Below are 20,491 nucleotides of genomic sequence, written 5' to 3' on the forward strand. Positions count from 1 at the left end.
ACGGATCCACTTTTCATCGCCAGTCACGATACGATGCAGAAAACCCTTTCTTTTATGTCGCTGAAGCAGCTGTTCGCAAGTGAAAAAACGCCGTTCGACGTCTCTCAGCTTCAGTTCGTACGGCACCCAATTTCCTTGCTTTTGGATCATTCCCATGGCTTTCAAACGCTTGGAAATGGTTGTTCGGTCAACTCCCAATGCTTCAGCAAGTTCTTCTTGCGTTTGACACGAATCTTCATCAAGCAAAGTCGCCAATTCTTGATCTTCAAAGATTTGCGGCCGCCCGGAACGCTCCTTGTCTTCCACGTCGAAATCGCCACTTTTGAAGCGTCGAAACCATCCGCGAACACTTGAATCATCGACACAATCAAGCAACCGATGCGCCTTGGCAGCAGATTTCTTCAAATTGAACCAATAAAGTGAAACTTCCCGCAAATGACGTCGACTCGGCTCAAATTTCGACATTTTCACGATTTCAAAAATTTATGATGCCAAAAATCTCTTACAAAAAACGGGAAAGACTTATTCACACACCTGATATTTTATAATATACTTTACCACAGGGTGAGCAAATAAGCGAGGTAAGCGGCTATATCTCCGGATCCACTCATCGTAGAGACTTGCAGTAAGAAATTTTACCACTAAAGTGTACCTACAAGAGAACAAACTGGAAATTGTATTGAAGTAAATACCTCTACCGCTAGGGGGCGTAATAGCTACCGTCGAGTAGAAAAATGAATTTTACTCGAAAATGTTTCATATGAAGTTGAAGAAAAAATATCATCACTGTAATCCTTGGAAAATTCTCTATCTTTTTGAATTGTCACTTTCGATTTTACGACATCAAATAAGGGTAGGTGAAAGGGAGAAATCTGACTGATTGAAACGCCTGTAACTTCAGTTTGGCTCAACATTTTTGAGCAAATTAGATCTCGTCTGAGAGATAATATCTTGTTGATTGAGGATGAAATATACTCATGATGAATTTGTTTTTGCTGCTTTCTATAGGGGGCGCTAAGTCAGGAGTTCATTGGTTTGTTCATTTTACTCCGAAATTTCAAATGTAATGATAGGATTTTCTTAACAGAAACAGAAATTCAATCAATATTGCATGAAAACACCTGCAGGTCGCTAAGAGATATTTTCAGGCGTTCCGAAGTTATGGCTGAAAGAAGATATTCTTCAACTGATGCACACTGTGAAAAACCAAATTGTGTCTTTAGGTACTGACAAAAACAGAAATCCCATAAAATTTGTCTGAAAAAACCAGAAGGTCGCAAAGCGATAGCTTAAGGCGGTCTGGAGTTATGGCCGAAAGAAGACACAATTTAGTTTCTCAGTGCATCAGTTGAAGAATATCTTTTTTCGGCCATAACTCCAGAACGCCTGAAGCTATCGCTTCACGACCTTTTGGTTTTTTCATACAAATTTGATGGGATTTCTGTTTCTGTCAGAACTTCTAGAAACAATTTGGTTTTTCACAGTGCATCAGTTGAAGAATATCTTCTTTCGGCCATAACTCCAGATTGCCTGAAGCTATCGCTTTGCGATCTTTAGGTTTTTTCATGAAAATTCGATGGAACTTCTGTTTCTGTTAAGAAAATCCTATCATTACATTTGAAATTTCGAAGTAAAATGAACAAAACAATGAACTTCTGACTTGGCGCCCCCTATCGAAAACAGCAAAAACAAATTTATCATGACTATATTTTGTCCTCAATTAACAAGATATTTTCTTTCAGACGAGATCTAATTTGCTCAAAAATGTTGTTACAAACTGAAGTTACAGGTGTTTCAATCAGTCAGATTTCTCCCTTTCACCTACCCTTATTTGATGTCGTAAAATTGAAAGTGACAATTCAAAAAGATAGAAAATTTCCCAAGAATTACAGTGATGATATTTTTTTCAACTTCATATGAAACATTTTCGAGTAAAATTCATTTTTCCACTCGACGGTAGCTATTACGCCCCTAGCGGTAGAGGTATGAACTTCAAAACAATTTCCACTGTGTTTTCTTGTACACTTTAGTGGTAAAATTTTTACCGCAAGTCTCTACGATGAGTGGATCCTGAGATATAGCCGCTTACCTCGCTTATTTGCCCACCCTGTACATATCAATATTTCAAAAAATGATTTTCGTGTATTATTCCCGACACTCAATATTTGAAATCGTTAGAGGAAAAAAAATTGAATACTACTGAAATTTCAATTTTTCATACATTTCATAAATTCTGTGTGTTAATGTATATGCAAAGGGGATGCCAAATTCGTTGTTCACTGAGAGCATCTCGAGAACTTTAAGATCCAGAGAAAAAATATTCAAGAACCCCTATCCTTTTTTCGAAATAATAAGATATCAGAAAGCAGATTATAGGTATTTTGATCGCTCTCCAGTTACAGGTAAAAAAAGACTGTTTCAATTATTTCGGTATATTTTGGTTTCTGTTCGAGAAATTCAAAACATTCTGAATCTTTTTTTTCATTTATTATAATTCATATGATACTCATAACAGAGCATAGAAAATAATGATCGTTTCAGAGATATAGGTGCGAGATGATTTTTATGATCAGTTTTGAGTACCTATCATATAATATAATAATAATATAATAATAATAATAATATAGGCAGCTATACTCATCGACGTAGCAATTCCTAATAACAACAACATGCGTCAAAAAGAGGTCGAAAAAATTTCAAAATATAGGGACCTCGAATTTCAGATAAAGCGCCAGTGGGGAATGATATCAACGAGAACTATTCCAATTATCATCTCAACAACAGGAATAGTACCAAAAAATCTCAAGAGAAATATCAAGCAACTAGGGCTTAGTGAGTATATATGTAATGTAATGCAAAAAGCTGTTCTTTTAGGTACTGCAAGGACGGTGAGAAAATTCCTAGGAAGCGAAGGACAGGTCCAAGGATCGCGTGTAAGAGAACCAGAAGTTCGACGACAACCAGGGGGACCACAAGGACCGGACACGACCGAGCTCTACCCTTCTGATATTTTAAATATCTGGGATTGAGTGAATGTTCCTCTTAGCGAGGAGTGAGAAGCCGACAGCGAGGAGAAATCCTACGCGTATAGGCAAAAGTCGGAATAATAATAACCTGTCGAAGGGTCCCTGTCCAGGGTAACGGACGAAGCCGTGTGGAAAGCAGCTCAAGAATTCTCCCACCGTAGCTCTGCGGATCGTAAAAATCGATCAAAGGCCGTCTCCCCCACGACACGGAGGAACCCATGAATGATGGTGAATTTAAGGAATCGAAATATAGAGCCGCTGCCTGAGGTTCGTCAGGGCGTGTCTGGAGCCGGCGCTGGACATGACAGTATGCGGGACGTCGGTGACAGAGTGCTAAGGAGACGGGCGTCTGTCGATCAAAATGCTACGCCTCCACAATCTCAACATTCTAGGAGAAGAATAACACGAGTTTCTCCGACTGCTGAAGGTGCTGTGCAGGATCCCCAACCAGCACTCACCCAAGCAGGTCTACCAAGAAGACGCATGAAATGGACAAGTTCGATAAATGAAACTATCATGCGCATATACTATGAAGTAACTAATATGGAAGAGGATAAAATAGGCTACCGGCAAAAGCTGTTTGCAGAATTCCACAGAAACTATCCCGAACTTCAAGTTTCTGAACAAAGAGTAGCCGACCAATACCGGGTCATATTGAGAAATAAACTTGTACCCGATGAGAGACTTAACACAATAAAAAATGAAGTCCAACTGAGGCTACAGAATAGGAACCCCACTAACAACGAAGTGACAATTGAAGAAAACTACAATTGTGCTGAAAACCAACACAACATCAATGCACAAATTAATACTGAGGAACAAAACAGCGGAGATTTGGCACTAGCAAGAGATGAGCAATGGCGGAATATACAAACTGCGACTATGGAAAACCGAGAAGAAAGTCGAAGAGATCTATTAGAGCAATTATCTGTTACAATGAATAGATATTTTATAGAATTCGAGGGTACTGATCCTCTTAAACGACCAATTCTTCCTAGACTGAAGACATCGAAAAAACTCTCACATATTCTGCACATAATGAACAAAGAGATAATTCCACCGTTTTTTTCGAATGACCAAAACCTAGAGTCATTGCATCTTATTACCTACTGTGCAGCCTCTACAATATCAGCAGTGCTCGGTGTGAAGCCAAAACCTAGAAGTGAGCAACCAGCACAGAAAAAACAGAATAACAAACCACATTGGCAAAATAGGCTAGAAGCAAAAGTACATAGCCTCCGACAAGATATAGGACGGTTAACACAATTTGAAAAAGGTTCTCCGTCGAGAAAACTACAGAAAATAGTGGATGCAATTATGGATCGCCATAGGCGACATGCAAACTACGACGCCAACAATGAAAGTGCTCAAGAAACTCTAGATACACTCAAACAAAAATTAAGTGTATACTCTGAACGACTGAGAAGATACAATGAGAGCTATAAACGAAAACATGACAATATGATTTTTTAAAACTCCGAAAAGAACTTTTATAGAATGCTTAATGAACAAACGTCAACTAAATTAGTGAGTCCTCCAAGCGCCGAAGATATGGAGAGTTTTTGGACCGATCAACTGTCAACACCAACTCCTTTTAACTCCAAAGCGCATTGGATAAGAAGAGAGGAGAAATCATGTGAGACCATAGAAAATATGCCACATAGTGTAATAACGTCTGAAGAACTACAGGAAATATTGAAGAACACTCACAATTGGAAATCTCCAGGCCCAGATGGAATTCACAACTTCTGGTTGAAGAAGTTTTGGTGTCTGCACGGCAGGCTAGTCGAATACATAAATAACATAATACATAATCCAACAGAAATGCCAACATTTTTAACAACAGGTATCACTTACCTAATACCGAAGGATTTTCAAAACACTATGGATCCATCAAAATATAGACCTATAACATGCCTACCAACAATATACAAAATCATCACATCATGTTTAGCATCTCGTATCTACAAACATTGCGAGAAAAATAAAATAATAACAACACAGCAGAAAGGATGTTCCAAGAATGCACAAGGATCGAAGGAACAGCTGGTAATAGATTCCATCATATGCAACCAAGCCTTCAAGAAACATAGAAACCTTTTCATGACTTATTTTGATTATAAGAAGGCTTTCGACTCACTTCCACATGGCTGGCTGAAGAAAATTTTGGAGATATACAAGATCGATCCAATTATAACCAATTTTCTAAAGCTTGCAATGGACAATTGGAAAACGAACATCGAGCTTTCCACGGCAAACATAAAAACCAAACTGATTCCAATTAAGAGGGGAATTTTCCAAGGTGACTCCATGAGCCCTTTATGGTTCTGCTTGGCGCTGAACCCACTCTCTAAACAGCTAAACGCTACTGAAAAGGGTTTCAACATTAAAGGAAATAATAATACTACCACCCTCAATCATTTGCTGTACATGGATGATTTGAAACTGATAACAGGCAATAAGAACCACCTAGAAATTATGGTCAAACTAGTGGAACATTTTTCGAAAGATGTAGGTATGGAATTCGGTTTGGACAAATGTCGTACTCTCAGCGTAGTGAGAGGAAGAATACAAGATGAACCGATCACTCTCGCAAATGGACAGCAAATAGAAGCAATGAAGTTGGATGATCTTTATAAATATCTTGGAATGAAACAGAATCGACGAATCAACCACCAAAGAATGAAGCAAGACTTAACGACTGAGTTCATTAGGAGAACCAAAAAAATCTTAAAAACAAACCTCAACAGCAGGAACATGACGAGAGCCATCAACACATATGCATGTTCAATTCTAACATACTCATTCGGAATAGTTCCATGGAGCAAAACAGACATCGAAAACTTGCAACGTAAAATGAGAACGTTGATGACAAAAGCAAACAAGCACCATCCGAAAAGCAGCATTGAGAGGACTACACTGCCGAGGAATAAAGGAGGCAGGGGTCTTACGGACATCATGGAACTTGCTAGTGGGCAGATAGAAAGCCTACGGGAATACTTCAGAGATCAAGCAAGTACATCAGAGTTCTACAAAATACTGTGTGAAGCAGACGAATCAACACCTTTACAACTTCACAAGGAGCAATTTTCATACAACCACCAGACAAACCAAGAAAAATTGGATAGATGGGGAGAGAAGCCCCTGCATGGAAGACATTTCAACGATAATAATAATATAACAATAATTTATTCATCGTCAATTTCAATCACAAAATTACAGTTTTCGGGAACTTGGCCTAAACAATGTTTGTGTGCTGAGATTTCCGAAACAAAAATTTAGGTTTTATAAACCATAAAAATTGCTGAAGGAAATGTTTTGGAATTTTTAGAATATCTCGAATAGGAACCAAGATATAGCGCAATATTTAGGACAGCTTATTTTCAGAAATGGCCTGTAATTCGAGAACCAATCAAGATATCTCTAATCTGGCTTCTGATATCTTATTATTATTAGTCTTTTATGGTTCTCGAGATGCTTTCAGTTTGCATCAAATTTGGGACAGCTTGTAGTTTAAAACTCAACGAAAAATTTGTTGTTCGAGTAATCAATCTTAAATTTTGTGAATGGAAATAATCATAACATTCATATCGAATTTCAACAGGATTGTACCAACAAACAAGAATCAAGTCTGATAAATCACTTTTCGTATATCTTTAGGTATAAACTTCTTTGGTGTGCAAGGGCACAAAGTACGCATAAATGAATGAGCCATCAAAAGTTCTTGACTTCACGTCAGTGCTTATTTCTTAATGATAAAATTTGGTGCATCTTATTCAATATAATTCGTTACAAAATGGCGAATGCGCTCAAAAAGTTTCAACCAGAAACGGTTTTCGTGATTTAAATTGAATGTGTTTACTTTCAGGGGTTACTATCAATATCAGCAATATTACTTACGTTCAGTAGCCGATATCATTTTACTTTATCATATAATGGCTTGAACATTGTTGATCATTCAACATCAAAGTGAAGTCAATTTGTTACTGTTATGCATTTTTCAATTGAGAAAGAAGTAACACAATTCCTCAGGAAATGAAAAAAGAGTCATCATTGTAATTGTCAATGAACAAGTACTCAAAAACTCCTGAATTCAAGTGAGAGTATTTTTTTAATATTTCTGTTGACACGGTCAACAGGAAATTTTGCTGCTTAAACATGTTATTTTATTATAACTAGGTAACGGAATTACTAGGTAATTTTACATAGATAGATAATTTATAATGAGCAGAATATTTATCATTTTCTGTATCTACCTGCTCAAATTCAAACCTTGGATTTCAGCAGGTACATACAGAAAATGATAAATATTCTGCTTATTATAAATTCGACAATATCGGATTCCAAATATTCAAATTTGCATATTCAATCCGGAAACACTCAAATAAATATATTTCACTCAATATAATAAAGATTCATAATGATATAGTAATGTTGACATAATAAAAAAATATATAAGTTTTCATTAATGATGACACTCTCCTAGTGTCATCGATTGTTTCACGTCGTTTGGCGCGCTTGAAGTTTGTTTTCTGGATTTCTGATATATTTAGATAATTATTTCAATATCTTTTGAGTTGATATAAAACGTTTATTCACTAGGCGTTCTTTGTCGAGAAACTCACGAATTGAGTGAAATATCGTGATACGTTTTCATTTACCCGCTCTTCATGTCAAATTTGATAGTTCATGTTGGGGACAAAATTTGCTTCTTACTGATTATGACATATGCTCGCTACATCTATGTTTATTACTCTGATGGTAATTTCATTTAATTTTGTTCTTGAGATGTCTATGCTTCTGCTGAAGCTTTCAACACGAAATTCTGCACGAAGCTTGAAATTATTATTATGAAATTATTCGCAAAACCTCGATCGGTATCGCAAAAATCTTTGACAATTCTTTTTCAATACTCATTCTTCTGTACGTTTGATATCAATATAAAATTCCACATAAAGCTTAAAATCGATTTTGTCTACAGGGTTTCCCTGGAAGAATGCGACAAACGGATACCATGAATGAAGGCTATATGGAGGTACTCAGGCGATTGGAACCTTTTGATACGAGTCCTCCATGATGACTCGTGAATGCTTCGTTTGTCGCATTCTTCCCGGAACACCCTGTATTTACTTGCGATATCTCAACACGGTCAGATCTGCTGTTCTGGAATTATTGGGTAATTTCATTACATACTCTGGATGAGTTTTATTTAGTTCTGATGAATACGAAATTTCGCATAAAACTTGAAACGATTATTTCATATTTGAACAAGCAAAATTTCAGTCCTATCGGATCTGTAATGACGGCAATGTTTGGTATTTTTTTTCCGATACCCTCTGCAATTTTCTATGGTTCTCATCCCATCACTGTATCATATACTGTGATGGGATCTTCGAAAGTGCAATTGAATGAATGTTCTTCACTTCTTACCTCTTTTTTTTTTCATAGAACTTTTTATCAGGTATATTAGATTCCAGATTTTTCAAGGGTTGCACGAATGCAATATTATAAATCAACCAAAAAAACAACATATTGGAGAATAGTATATTCTAAAACAAGTTGCAGAATGGGCTCCTATTCCAACACGAATGCGAAAACGAGCGACGAAGGAGCGAGTTTTCGAACGCAAGAGTGTTGGAATTGCTTTCTGCAACGAGTATTAGACGATATTTTCTCTATTTCAGTCAAGTTTTGTGTAATATTGTCGAAATTCAATGAAGAATTCAGAATATATATCCTAGTGACTTTTGTTTTGTATCTTGGCAGTTGGTGTGACTGTTACGAAAATTGACAGATTACGGAATTTGAATATGAATTGTACATTTCGAATTTTGAAATAATTTACAATTACGCATTAAATTCTTGAATTATATCTGACCAAATCGATTTAACACCACCAGAATTAAGAGAAATTGCGAATAATGTTGCAAATCATTCCACTATATCCAAATTATATCATATTGCCAATTATTGATGTTTGTTGAAATTTGATAAGATTGGAAGTCAGTAGAGACAACCACAAAACAAAATATAACTCAAAACGATGCTGTAATGAGTTCATTACAGCACTGTTTTCTAGAACTGTAATGATCTCATTACGATACTGAAATAGAGAATAGTTATTTATAATACAAGTGCAGAAGGCATTGATATTCTTCCACGAGTTCAAAATTCAAAAACGAGCCACGAAGTGGCGAGTTTTGGAATGAACGAGTGGTAGAATGAGCCTTCTGTACGAGTATTATACATTATTTTCTCTAATTCATTGCATTTTCATTGAAATTAATGAAATATTTCCATAAATATAATTTAGTGATTTTTACATTGAAAAATGTTGGTTGGCAGAACTGATTTCTTTAAGGCAATTTGATGAATTGACAGATAAAGCCGTAGCGGAAAGTTCGGAGTGCCAACATAGAATAATAAAATATAACCATGAAAACTGTGCGTTTCTGATATATTCTCGCACGATTTTGTTCTACAATATGTGGAAGAATGAACGGAATAACCACAGAATTAGAGAAACAATATTCTAGTCATTTGAATTCTTGTTATCGTAGGACAGTAGGTGAATCCGAGGGTAAATCAGAACCATAAAATTCGTTCCTACTGAACTGCTCGTTTTTGAATAGGCCATTAGAGCTAAAAACAAGGATGCTCTCCCAACATTGCCAAGAGTGTTATCAAAATACAAGAAACTCGCGTCTCTGGCCAATCCCTATGATAAATAGCGATCATAGACTACATCCCATTTCTCAAATACAAATTTATGATATTGTTGTTAGTAATTGATGGCGTGTATATTAATTTTATTGCTGTACCCATCTGGGAGTGAACGGCTCCAAGAGATGGAGAAACGATAAAAATTTATCCACAAATGTCCCCCCTACTTGTGGTAGGATGCGCAAGCAGATTCAACATTGGATTTATATTCTTATTATGTATGAGTTTTTCTCTATTCAATTTTTCGAGATTTCTAACAATACTATAATATTTCCTTCCATGGACATCACAATGAATGTATGTATATGTATGTATTCGACAGATTACTTTTGATACCTGATTATTTTTTGTTCTATAATGGAATTTTGAATGGACTAGTTTTCATTTTTTTGTTAAGGATTAATTCTAAAAATTTAAGTAAAATGAAACAAAATTGTGGAAGAATCATTGAAATATCTCTAGAAATGAAAAAGTTATGGGACTTTGAAGTTGCGCTTGGAAAAAATAATTTCATAATACGTGTAAGTGGCGTGACGTCAGACACTAGACGACTGGTATTCGCAGAGTGCTTACGAATTGATTAGTGTACAATCACTTGTGCCGTTCGTGTCGTGTTTTGTTCGTTACACGATGGCTGAAATAATTTACTATATACATACATATAAATTACTTTTTTCTCTTTTTACTCCTCACATAAATATGTTTTGCCATTGATAGACTTCAACAACCAGTACTCAACTACAAACTGTTTATGAAACGTTTTTTAAATAAATCATCGTTATAAGTTGAACCATGATGAAGCAAACTCAAGAGTAGATACTTACTTGAAAACTTTAACTCCTTTCATTTCAGCACTGACATAAGATGGATTTGAAGAAAAAAACTCCATCACTGCGAATATATCTATTTGAGGCAAATTGTCACTTTGTCCTTTCACGAAGCCTTCTTCCATTATGGTGACTCAAAAACAAAACTCGAGTTAAAACTACACTGTACAACTACAAACGGCGCGAGAGCCTTGGCGCGGCTAAGTATTTAAACGTAATTCATGGTGTAGCGATCACAGGCAAGTGCAGTGAAGTCACAAACCAAAGACGTTCCGCGCTAAAATACGTAAATTTAAATAATCTATTTCTCAGTCATTCATTGATGGATTTTCAAATTTTTTTCACTGATTTATCAGTTTTGCTCTATATTTTAATTCTATCGTGTCAAATAAAGTATTATCAACATCACTAAACTAGTCCATTGGTTTACCTTCTGAAGTAGGTTTACAGAGTATTACCAAATAAATACGAAAGTTTTTAGAAGGTTTTTTATGGAAGCAAAAGCTTCTAAGCCTTTCCTTGAAAAGTCTCGCGATTCCAAGAATGAGAAAAAATTTTTTTTCTCGAAATTGCTGAGGAATTGAAGGAAAGGCAAGTTTTACCAATTTTTAGCGTGTAAGTTTTCATGGAAAGCAATTTGTCAGTTTATGTTTACTTGAGAGATCCCTTCGATTTTTGACAAGAATGGATCCGTCAAAAACTTCCGCAAGTATAATACTCTGTATGTTGAATCTGAAATGCGAAGCATTTTGAAAATTATTTATTTTAGGCAGAATATCTCTAGACGACAAATGAGGGCAACGCAATAGGCTATAGAACAAGCAAATGAAAATTCAGGGCGTGCATTTGAGAAAATCGAATTTTGATTAACATTTTTTTCAAAGGCTATTTTTCAAAATAGCAATGTCTCTTGAACCACCTTTAGAGTAAATAAGCAGAAGACTTGAAAACTTTCAGGGAATTCAAAAAAATGAAAAGTACAATCATCTTGAACAGTTTTCAAGATATGATTTTCAGTTTAAACCATTACAAACATAATTTTTTCTTTTCGGAAAAAGTGGTCCACGTCAAAAAGTACAACAGATAAATTATGACAAGTAGGGTATTTCGAAATCACAATTTCATGAGAAATTATAAGTCTTCTTCTTCTTCTTCTCTTTTTTAGCAGCCCTTCAGAATCCACTCCTCGACATAGGCCTCCCCTCTTTTCTTCCACTCTTCTCTATCCCTAGCTGTTCTATACCAGTTACGACCCGCAGTATCTCTAATGTCGTCCATATATCTTCTAGGGGATCGCCCGACGCTTCTTTTATGCAGTCTCGGCCTTCACTGCATGATATGTCTTGTCCAACGGGTGTCATCCTGTCGAGCAACGTGTCCTGCACAAGCCCACTTCATGGTAGCAACTCGTTTTATTACATCTTCCACCTGTGTTTGCCGTCTGATCTCTTCGTTCCTTATGCGATCTTGGAGGTTGATGCCCAGCATTAGTCTTTCAATGGCCCTTTGTGTTGTTCTGAGCTTGTTAGCGCTTCTGCAAGTCAGAGTAGTCGACTCTAGCCCATATGTGAGGATCGGAAGGATACAGGTGTTGAAAACTTTTGATTTGAGGTTGACAGGTATATCAGGATTTCTTAGGGTGTGGCTGAGTTTTCCAGCAGCGGCCCAAGTCATACGGACTCTTCTTTGAATTTCGGCTTGCTGGTTTTCTATTCCCAGTTTCATTTGATGACACAGGTAGATATAATCCCTTTCGATCGCTTGCATACCTATGTGGATGTTCCTATCTTCTGTTGTCAGAATTTTAGTCTTCGCTAGGTTCATTGTTAGGCCTACCCTCTCCGAAGCTGTCTTCAACTCCAAAAGCTCGACCCAGTCGCTGCTGATAAGCACATATCATCCGCGAAACTCAGGTGATTCAAATTTCGGCCATCGATCTTAAGGCCCCTGTGTTCCCAATGGAGGTTTTTAAAAACATCTTCCAGTGCCAGTGTAAAAAGCTTCGGAGAAATAGTGTCACTCTCACCCCTCACCCCTCTCCGAACAGGAATTAGTCCGGTTGATAAACCTTCTCCGATCCTCACTTGAAGCGTTGCTTTTTCATGAATGTACTCAAAAAGGCTTCTGTATCTGGAATCAACCCTTGCATTGTCCATCGCTCGAAACACAGCCCATAGCTCGATGAAGCCGAACGCATTGTTGTAGTCGATGAAGGCCAGATGAACAGTTATGTTGTATTCATTGCATTATTCGATTAGTGTTCTGATGTTATGAATTTGTTCGGTAGTGCCAAAACCTCTACGAAAGCCCGCCTGTTCCAGAGATTGATAGCTGTCAAATTAAGTGGTCAGTCTGTTCATAATTACTTTTGTCAGTAATTCATACGGATGTGGAAGGAGACTTATAGGTCTATGGAAATCACGAAATCACTCTCGCCCTCTCACAAATGAAAAGCGGTCGAGCCCAGGCTAAGATGGAATTACAAAGGAGATGATACAGTTGGGAGGTGCTGCAACTCTTAATTCCTTGAATATTCTCCTAGATGAGTGTTTGCAAAGCGGAACAATACCTGACAACTGGAATAACGTCCAGGTCGTTCTTCTCTTCAAAACAAAATTATGAGTATGATGTAAAAATTGGGCATTCACATTGAAAAAACAGGGTGGTATAGTATCATGTCTTTCGCACCATCCTGTCGAGTGAATCATAATCTAAGCTTAAGAGATGAGTGCTGTCGATTCCGTCAAAATTTGATTAATTCTCTTAACCCAGAATTTAGAAGAGTTACCGACCGATCGATCATTACATATTGACTTTCAACAGTAGTTTCTTATGGTCAAAAGAAATAATGTTTTCGCTTTTACGATTCGGCCTAGACCAAATGAAAAGATTAAGCTATTTTAAATTAAATTTCATAAGGAGCAATGTCACCCCTGGAAATCTGCCACTGAAGTTTTTCCAAGCATAAATTAACCATTTACTATTTGTATTTATGATTAAATAAACGAGCTATCGCAATTTCTTTTCTTGATTTCTATTTCATTTTCAATAACAATGATCAATATGATTATATATTAATTATATTATAAGTAAGTATATAAATATTTTGTCCAAGTGACTGTATCAGTTTGCTCTTTTTTTTTTTTTGTTATACTCATCTTGAATTTTCTCTGTTTCCTCTCACCAGATTTGGCCCTTATCCAACGAACTTATCCACGTTATTCGAAATCACAACTTCTGATAAATATACAGGCTGATTCATTGGTACATAGGCGAAAGCTAAGGGTAGATAGAAGACACTGAACCGAGTCAGAATATGCTGTATTTGAAGGTTCTATCTCTCTTTATAATCAAGATAAAATGTGTTTTAAATATTTGGTCAATTTCTTCAATTATCCATAACTTTCCAACCACCCTATATATTCTCATGATGTTTGGTACCTTTATTCTCTGTAATAACTACTTCATACAGAGATAGAAAATTATTTTTTTTTCAGGTCCGGCCTAGGAAAAATTGATTTATAAAATTCAACTCAAAAAAACACCCTGTTTATCAAAATTTCTTGAATTTGATAGGATATTCGAATAAAGGAGAAAAAACTGGAAGGAGCAGGTATTTCCCGAACTTCTGCATTCGAAAATGAATGAATGAAATCGCACGCGGAAGTTCGAGAAATTCCTTGCTCCTTTTAGTGTTTTATCCTTTATTCGAATATCCTAAGGGCCCGCTCTAGCGTTTTTGCCGCTCCGGCAAAATATCAGTCGGCGCCCTTGCAGGTTTGGGGTTTTGTATTTTTATAAATTTCAATTTAAATAGAATAGATGATTTAGGAAAAGGGGAATGTAATAAACAATAAACTACTAAATTCTAATGTATAAATGAATAACTGTATGAATCGAATTCAGGTTTCAGATTTTTCTACTGAAATTTGAATTCATAAAACGCTCGAACATTTCTTTTTTTTCTTCAAGATGAATGAGTGAAAGAATATGTTGATGCGGATTAACCATCATTTTCAATTCAATGCGCTCATAAGTACAACAACAAACGAGTAGATGCTGCATATCTTCTTGATGTAAAGATGTTTAAGATTAGTGAATTCGATAAAAAAATCATCTGGGAAATTCCTTTTCTCGGAAAAAGAAGAAAATGCCGCCCTGCAATATTTGCCGCCCTTCTAGAACTGGACCTGAACATTTTTTCCTTTTTTTTTATTAATGATAGAGTTATACAATAAAAAATATCTTTGAAATTCGTTGAATCTGTTTAATACATCAATCTAGGAATTTGGTTTCTCGGAAAAAGTAGGAAATGCTGCCCTGCAATATTTGCCGGCAAAATGCTGATTTGCCGGCCTCTAGAGGGGGCCCTGAATATCCTATCAAATGCAAGAAATTCTGATATACAGGATGTTTTTTGGGTTGAATCTTAGTTATCAATTTTTCTTAGGCTGGACCTGAAAAAAATTCATTTTCAATGTCTGTATAAAGTACTTGGTACAAAGAATAACCGTACCAAATATCATGGAAATATAAAGAGTGGTACGAAAGTTATTTGTAATTGAAGAAATTGACAGCATCAATAAAACACTTTGTATCTTGATTATAAAGAGAGATAGACCAGACAAATATATAGATTATTCCGACTCGCCTCAGTGTCCTCTATCTCCCCTTAGCTTTCGCTCATTTATCAATGAATCACTCTGTATAAGGTGTTTTCACATCCTTGAGTTAACCTTAACATTTAACATGGAAGTTCAAGTTACAGGGTTAGAACCATTGGATTTGGCCTAAGCCAACGTTTCGTCCATATATTCAGACTTCATCAGGGCAAGTTAATTTTAATCATCAATTATATTTTAATTTGACTTGATAAAGTCTAAATATATAGAGGACACGTTGGCTCAGTCCAAATTGGTCACCTGATTTCAACAGTCCTAACCCTTTGAATTGAACTTCAAAATATCCTGAAAATTTTTTTCCCTTCGACGGTTGTCGTGTTCACGGACAGACGTTACTACAAAATATCTACCATCGTAAAGAAATCGTAGAGCAATCAAATTTTTATCTCTTATTAAGGAACTTCATCAAATATATTATCAAGTTCCTATAATTATAATAATTTATAATTCTTCTGATTTATATTATCGAATATCATCGACCATCACAATCGAGATGAAGCACCTTTAGAATAGAAGTAATGAGATACTTTTCAATCGGGCCTTGGAACGCCACTGAAAACGTATGATCTCACCATATGAGGCCAGTGTCTCTTTCACACTTGACGGTTCTAATTGTTCTTGCTCAGCGCTAGCCGTAAGTGCAGCAACACCCTCAACATTCTATGAACTCTTTCAAGTGGGCTTAGGACGTCCTTTGCACTTGATAATGATGAACTTCTGTTGTCTTCCGACACCTGCATCCCTTTTGGTTTCACGAAAAAGGACTACACATCGAAATTTAACCTTTGGAGTATGTCTGAACATTTTTTCGGTTGACGGATTTTGTTGGAGAATGATACGATTTGGGTTTTCCTCTATAAGATTTTAATGATGTACATCCGTAGTTGAATGATAGAACGGTGGAAGAAACCTACCGAATGAGAGGAGTTGTAGATCATGATAAACAGAGAAAGTTTGGTGAGATACAGTCGAAACCAGAGCCGTATTAGTATTGGAAATTTATATTATCTAAAATATAGATATTTTTTTAGATACATTTTTTATTGGATATAACCATAATAATTATAGAATAATAATAGTTGTAGAATAGAGACTGGAAAGTTCAACACCTAGCAAAAGCTTAAAGTCTGATGCAACTTATAGGGTTACAGTTCGAAAATATAAGTAATTTATTTTGACAAAAATAATATAATGCAGCAGTTTCATTAGGCTTCATGATAAAAAGAATTTCAACGATTTTTCCAAAAGTATAGGTAATGAGCGTTTGTTCTCTAAACGGATTATTTCGTAACCATATAATATATGTCGTTTCCGAATTTTGAGCCAGGAGTGTTCTCAAACGATAATTACGATGATGAATCGTCCTCATATTCGATTATGTCTGTCCGTAAACACGAGATCTCTCGCTCCGCAAAACCTACAAACTTAGAATTTTCGGGGTAGTTTCGAATATTGAATGCATTTCGGTTGAATTCGTTGATATTTGATCTTCATGAAAGATTGTATTTCAATTTAAAATAACAATTCCAAGCTTTATGAGAAATTTCATGTCAATATCGATCGTCACCATTATCAGAGAAAATTCTGGAATGAACCTCGAAAAATATACAGGGTGGTCCAGATTTTAGCTCAATAACTTTGGCGTTCAGAACATATATCCTAACGTTTTCGAAATAGAGGGTGTTAAAGTTAGAAAGAAAAAAGAGTTTTTACTACTGGATAAACACTAGTAGTGATTATCCAGTGGCGTAGATGTGAAAGTGAGATGATAATTTTCTCATTGAAAATCTACACCACTGCCAGTTTTTAAAAAAAAACATTTCATATCTGAAGTAACCAGAGCTTTACTCAGATAAGGATATCTTGAATTTTTTCATAGAATGTACCATTGAGTAATTGTGTGTAATTGAGTATAAATGAAAATACAAAAATTGACCTAATGCATTATAACACTTTCAGAAAGAATATTTATCAAAAACAATAAAAAATATTCACCAAAATTTTTCATTGTTCAGTGTCTCAAATGTGTTTCTTTTTGAAATGATCAATTAAATGCCATCTGAAGGCGTTAAAATACTCTGTGTCATTTTTTGTTCTTTCATTAATCACTAATGGAAAAATTTTAAAAATTAATATTAGTAGATTTCCATGAATAGTGTTCGCATTGTAATCGATTATCTCGAAAATGGTACATTCTGTGAAAAAAATTCAGGTAACCATTTTTTTAGTGAAGTTTTATTGATTGCAGAAATGAAATAATTTCCTCAAAAAAAAAAACAGTGGTGTAGATTTTCAATCACCGCACCCCTATATCTACCCAACTGAATAATTTTGGCAGGAGATATTTACCTAATTGGGAACATTGGAATATCTACAATTCATTACCTGAAAATTATAATAATCAATGTAATAATACTAACGTCATAAGTAAAAAACTAATTTTTTTTCGAACTTCAACACAGGTATATAGGTATATACCTAAATTTATATTAGCTTCTTTTCATGAGATAAGTTTTTCTATCCGACCTAAAGTTATTGAACTAAAATCTGGATCACCTGGAATACGTATATGAAACTAATATAAAAATTGCAATTTTTATAATAAACTTAGTAATGTGTGGTTTTTTCTTTCCATTTTCATTTAACAAAATGTTTCAAAATTATACTCTGTACCTGAACAAATCACCCCCTTTCGACAAAATTAGTTCAGTGTCAATATTCAACTGATTCAATTGAAATAAAAATTCATTTGAAGAAACCGAAATTATTATTGTTATATACCATATAAGCGATCGATTCAAAAATTAGTACGCTTTATTTTATGCTAAAGATCATCGATTCATATGAGGTTTTCACTATTATTCATTTTGAAGAGTTAGACATTTCCTAAAAACTTTATTCATAAATGTTTTAGGAATGAAAAGAATAAGATGAATTTTTTATTGAAGAATTAATATATACACTTTCTCAACAAATATTTAATTTTTTTATGAATTTTCATGTGAAAATATTATACAAGAAGTCTTGTCAAAGGCTGAAAATACGGTTCTTCTAAAATTCATTCATCCCGAGAAAGTGGTGGGATCTCGAAAACGATCAGGAGGAATAAGTAATTGAACTTTGGCCGATCACGAGAATGACACGTGGTGTAAACCCTCCTTATTATTTGAATTTGTGGAAATGGATTTTGTGTCATTTAGACTCATTTATTTAAAATCTAAATACATATATACGAAATCTTGGCTACGTCTGAATTGATCGCCAGATTTCAATGTAATTTGAAATCCAGCATGTTTTCTTAATTAAATAAAGACACACAGAAGAACAAGAACAAAGAAGAAAAAGGTTTTTTTCAATCGTAACATTTTCTTGCTAGAAAAAAGGGTTAAGCATGACATGACTTGATTGTTAACACTCTTACTACTATTACTACTTAGTGGGCACATTTTATTAATACTATTTATACTTAGTGGGCAGATTTTACTCATCAACAAATGAATTAGGTATGTCCAGCTGCTCTGGGATCATAACCTATGTTCTATTGAAAGTTATTACATTATTATCGAATTGATTCAAAAATAATTATGTGATATTCAAACAACGAATGCGATATATTCCAATTAATTTTTGTCATTTCTGTTTCAGGTTCCATAGTGAACCAGAACCGGCTTTTGGAATTCAGGGTGAGCTCGGAAGTGGGACACGCAGGACAGGAGTTCAACGTCCGCAGCGCCACCTTGTGGGTGAAGGCTGATCTCGTACGAACCAGGGAACACAAATGTAGGACTCAAATATTTGTCTTCAAAATCATATCGCAGTTACCAGAATCAATCACACTTAGTTCACAAGTAGGTAATTTTGGCTTTATCACTTGTTTCAACCGTTTTCGAAATAATATTTTGTAATAGTCGTGCTAAGGAGATTATATTTCATTCTTGATGAGGATATGTAGCAGTCAAACCTTTTTTGATTGATTTTATTTGTTCTTCTTTTTTCAATCTGTTCTTTCGAAGAAAAGAGTTACCTGTATTACGAAGAAATTTAGTTTATAACTCTGCATTTCTCCATTTATCGAACAAATGTAAAACCTTTTCGATACAAAGAGACGAGTTGTTGGGATTATTTTACCGAATTGAACAAAAAATGATCGACAAAAATATATGTATAACTCAAGTGAGGGAAATGTTGATTGCCAAACAATCGTTCGAGTCTAGGTAAGATAGACGTTGAAAATTGAGTATATAATAGGTCAAATTTTTACCTCGATCGAATTTGCAGCTTTTAAATCAACAGAAAAAATTCGAACGCCCTTATTGATAGGAACTCTAGTCGAGTTTTGACTATTAACAAAGTTTCTATGTCTTCTCGTTCTAAAGTCATCTCTTTCTAAATCTCGAATTTGACCTGACAAAATGATATAACGATCTGTTCTTCAAGTGCCTTTACAAAAAAATTCCATGATTGATACATATTTGTGTTTCCTTGATCAATATCTGATTCTTTGAGGTAGTGAAGATAATATACCTTCAATAAGAAAAAAGAGGTTGATGGAGTGAAATTTCTTTCACATAAAATTTCACCTCTGGATCAATTCCTGATATAATTAATTACATTTGAAATTTCACTAGGACTTCAACAGAGCTATGTCGGAGCCCATCACTTTAACTTTAGAAGAAACAAGAAGTGGATGGCAGAAGCTCAACGTTACCAGCATAATCTCAAAATGGCTATCGGAGTCGCGAACGGAGAAGCTACAACTGCTAGTAGATTGCAGTTGTTGTAGCCATTGGCACGTCCACATATTCAATAGAGAAATCGACAAAATAAGTAATAAGAACCGTCCATTCCTTGTGATCCACACGGATCCAAACTCCGCGAAGAGGGTGAGGAGGAGAGCGATAGATTGCTCTGCAGAAAGTGGTAACCAGTGCTGCAAACAGAGGTGAGGAGATACTATAAATTTCGAAAAGTTCTTTATACAATATTCTCATATGATACGTCATTAAATATTATTTAAAGATCCTTGAAAAGACACCTTCCAACAGAGTTGAATAATTCCAGAATTTCAAGCCATGGTCTAGGTAAAAAACCGCTATCATCTCCAAATATTTTTGGAGGTATATGTATATACATAAACTTACTTTAAAATTCTTGATTCAAATGAAGTGGTCGTATAAAAATGATGACCCATTGAATTCGTGCTAAAATGTGTAAGGCCACTGAAATCACGCTC

General features: G+C 35.3%; 1 protein-coding gene across 1 annotated transcript in view; it reads left to right on the plus strand.

The window, feature by feature from the left end:
- Positions 1-20,491, plus strand: part of LOC123675017 (inhibin beta chain) — an 86,175-nt gene that overhangs the window by 57,575 nt on the left and 8,109 nt on the right. The window contains exons 2-3 of the mRNA XM_045610240.1: positions 18,904-19,106; positions 19,887-20,200. Coding sequence (XP_045466196.1) covers positions 18,904-19,106; positions 19,887-20,200 — 517 coding nt within the window. The remainder of the gene's footprint in view (positions 1-18,903; positions 19,107-19,886; positions 20,201-20,491) is intronic.

Source organism: Harmonia axyridis, chromosome 3 (assembly GCF_914767665.1).
Source record: "Harmonia axyridis chromosome 3, icHarAxyr1.1, whole genome shotgun sequence".
NCBI classification, from domain to species: domain Eukaryota; kingdom Metazoa; phylum Arthropoda; class Insecta; order Coleoptera; family Coccinellidae; genus Harmonia; species Harmonia axyridis.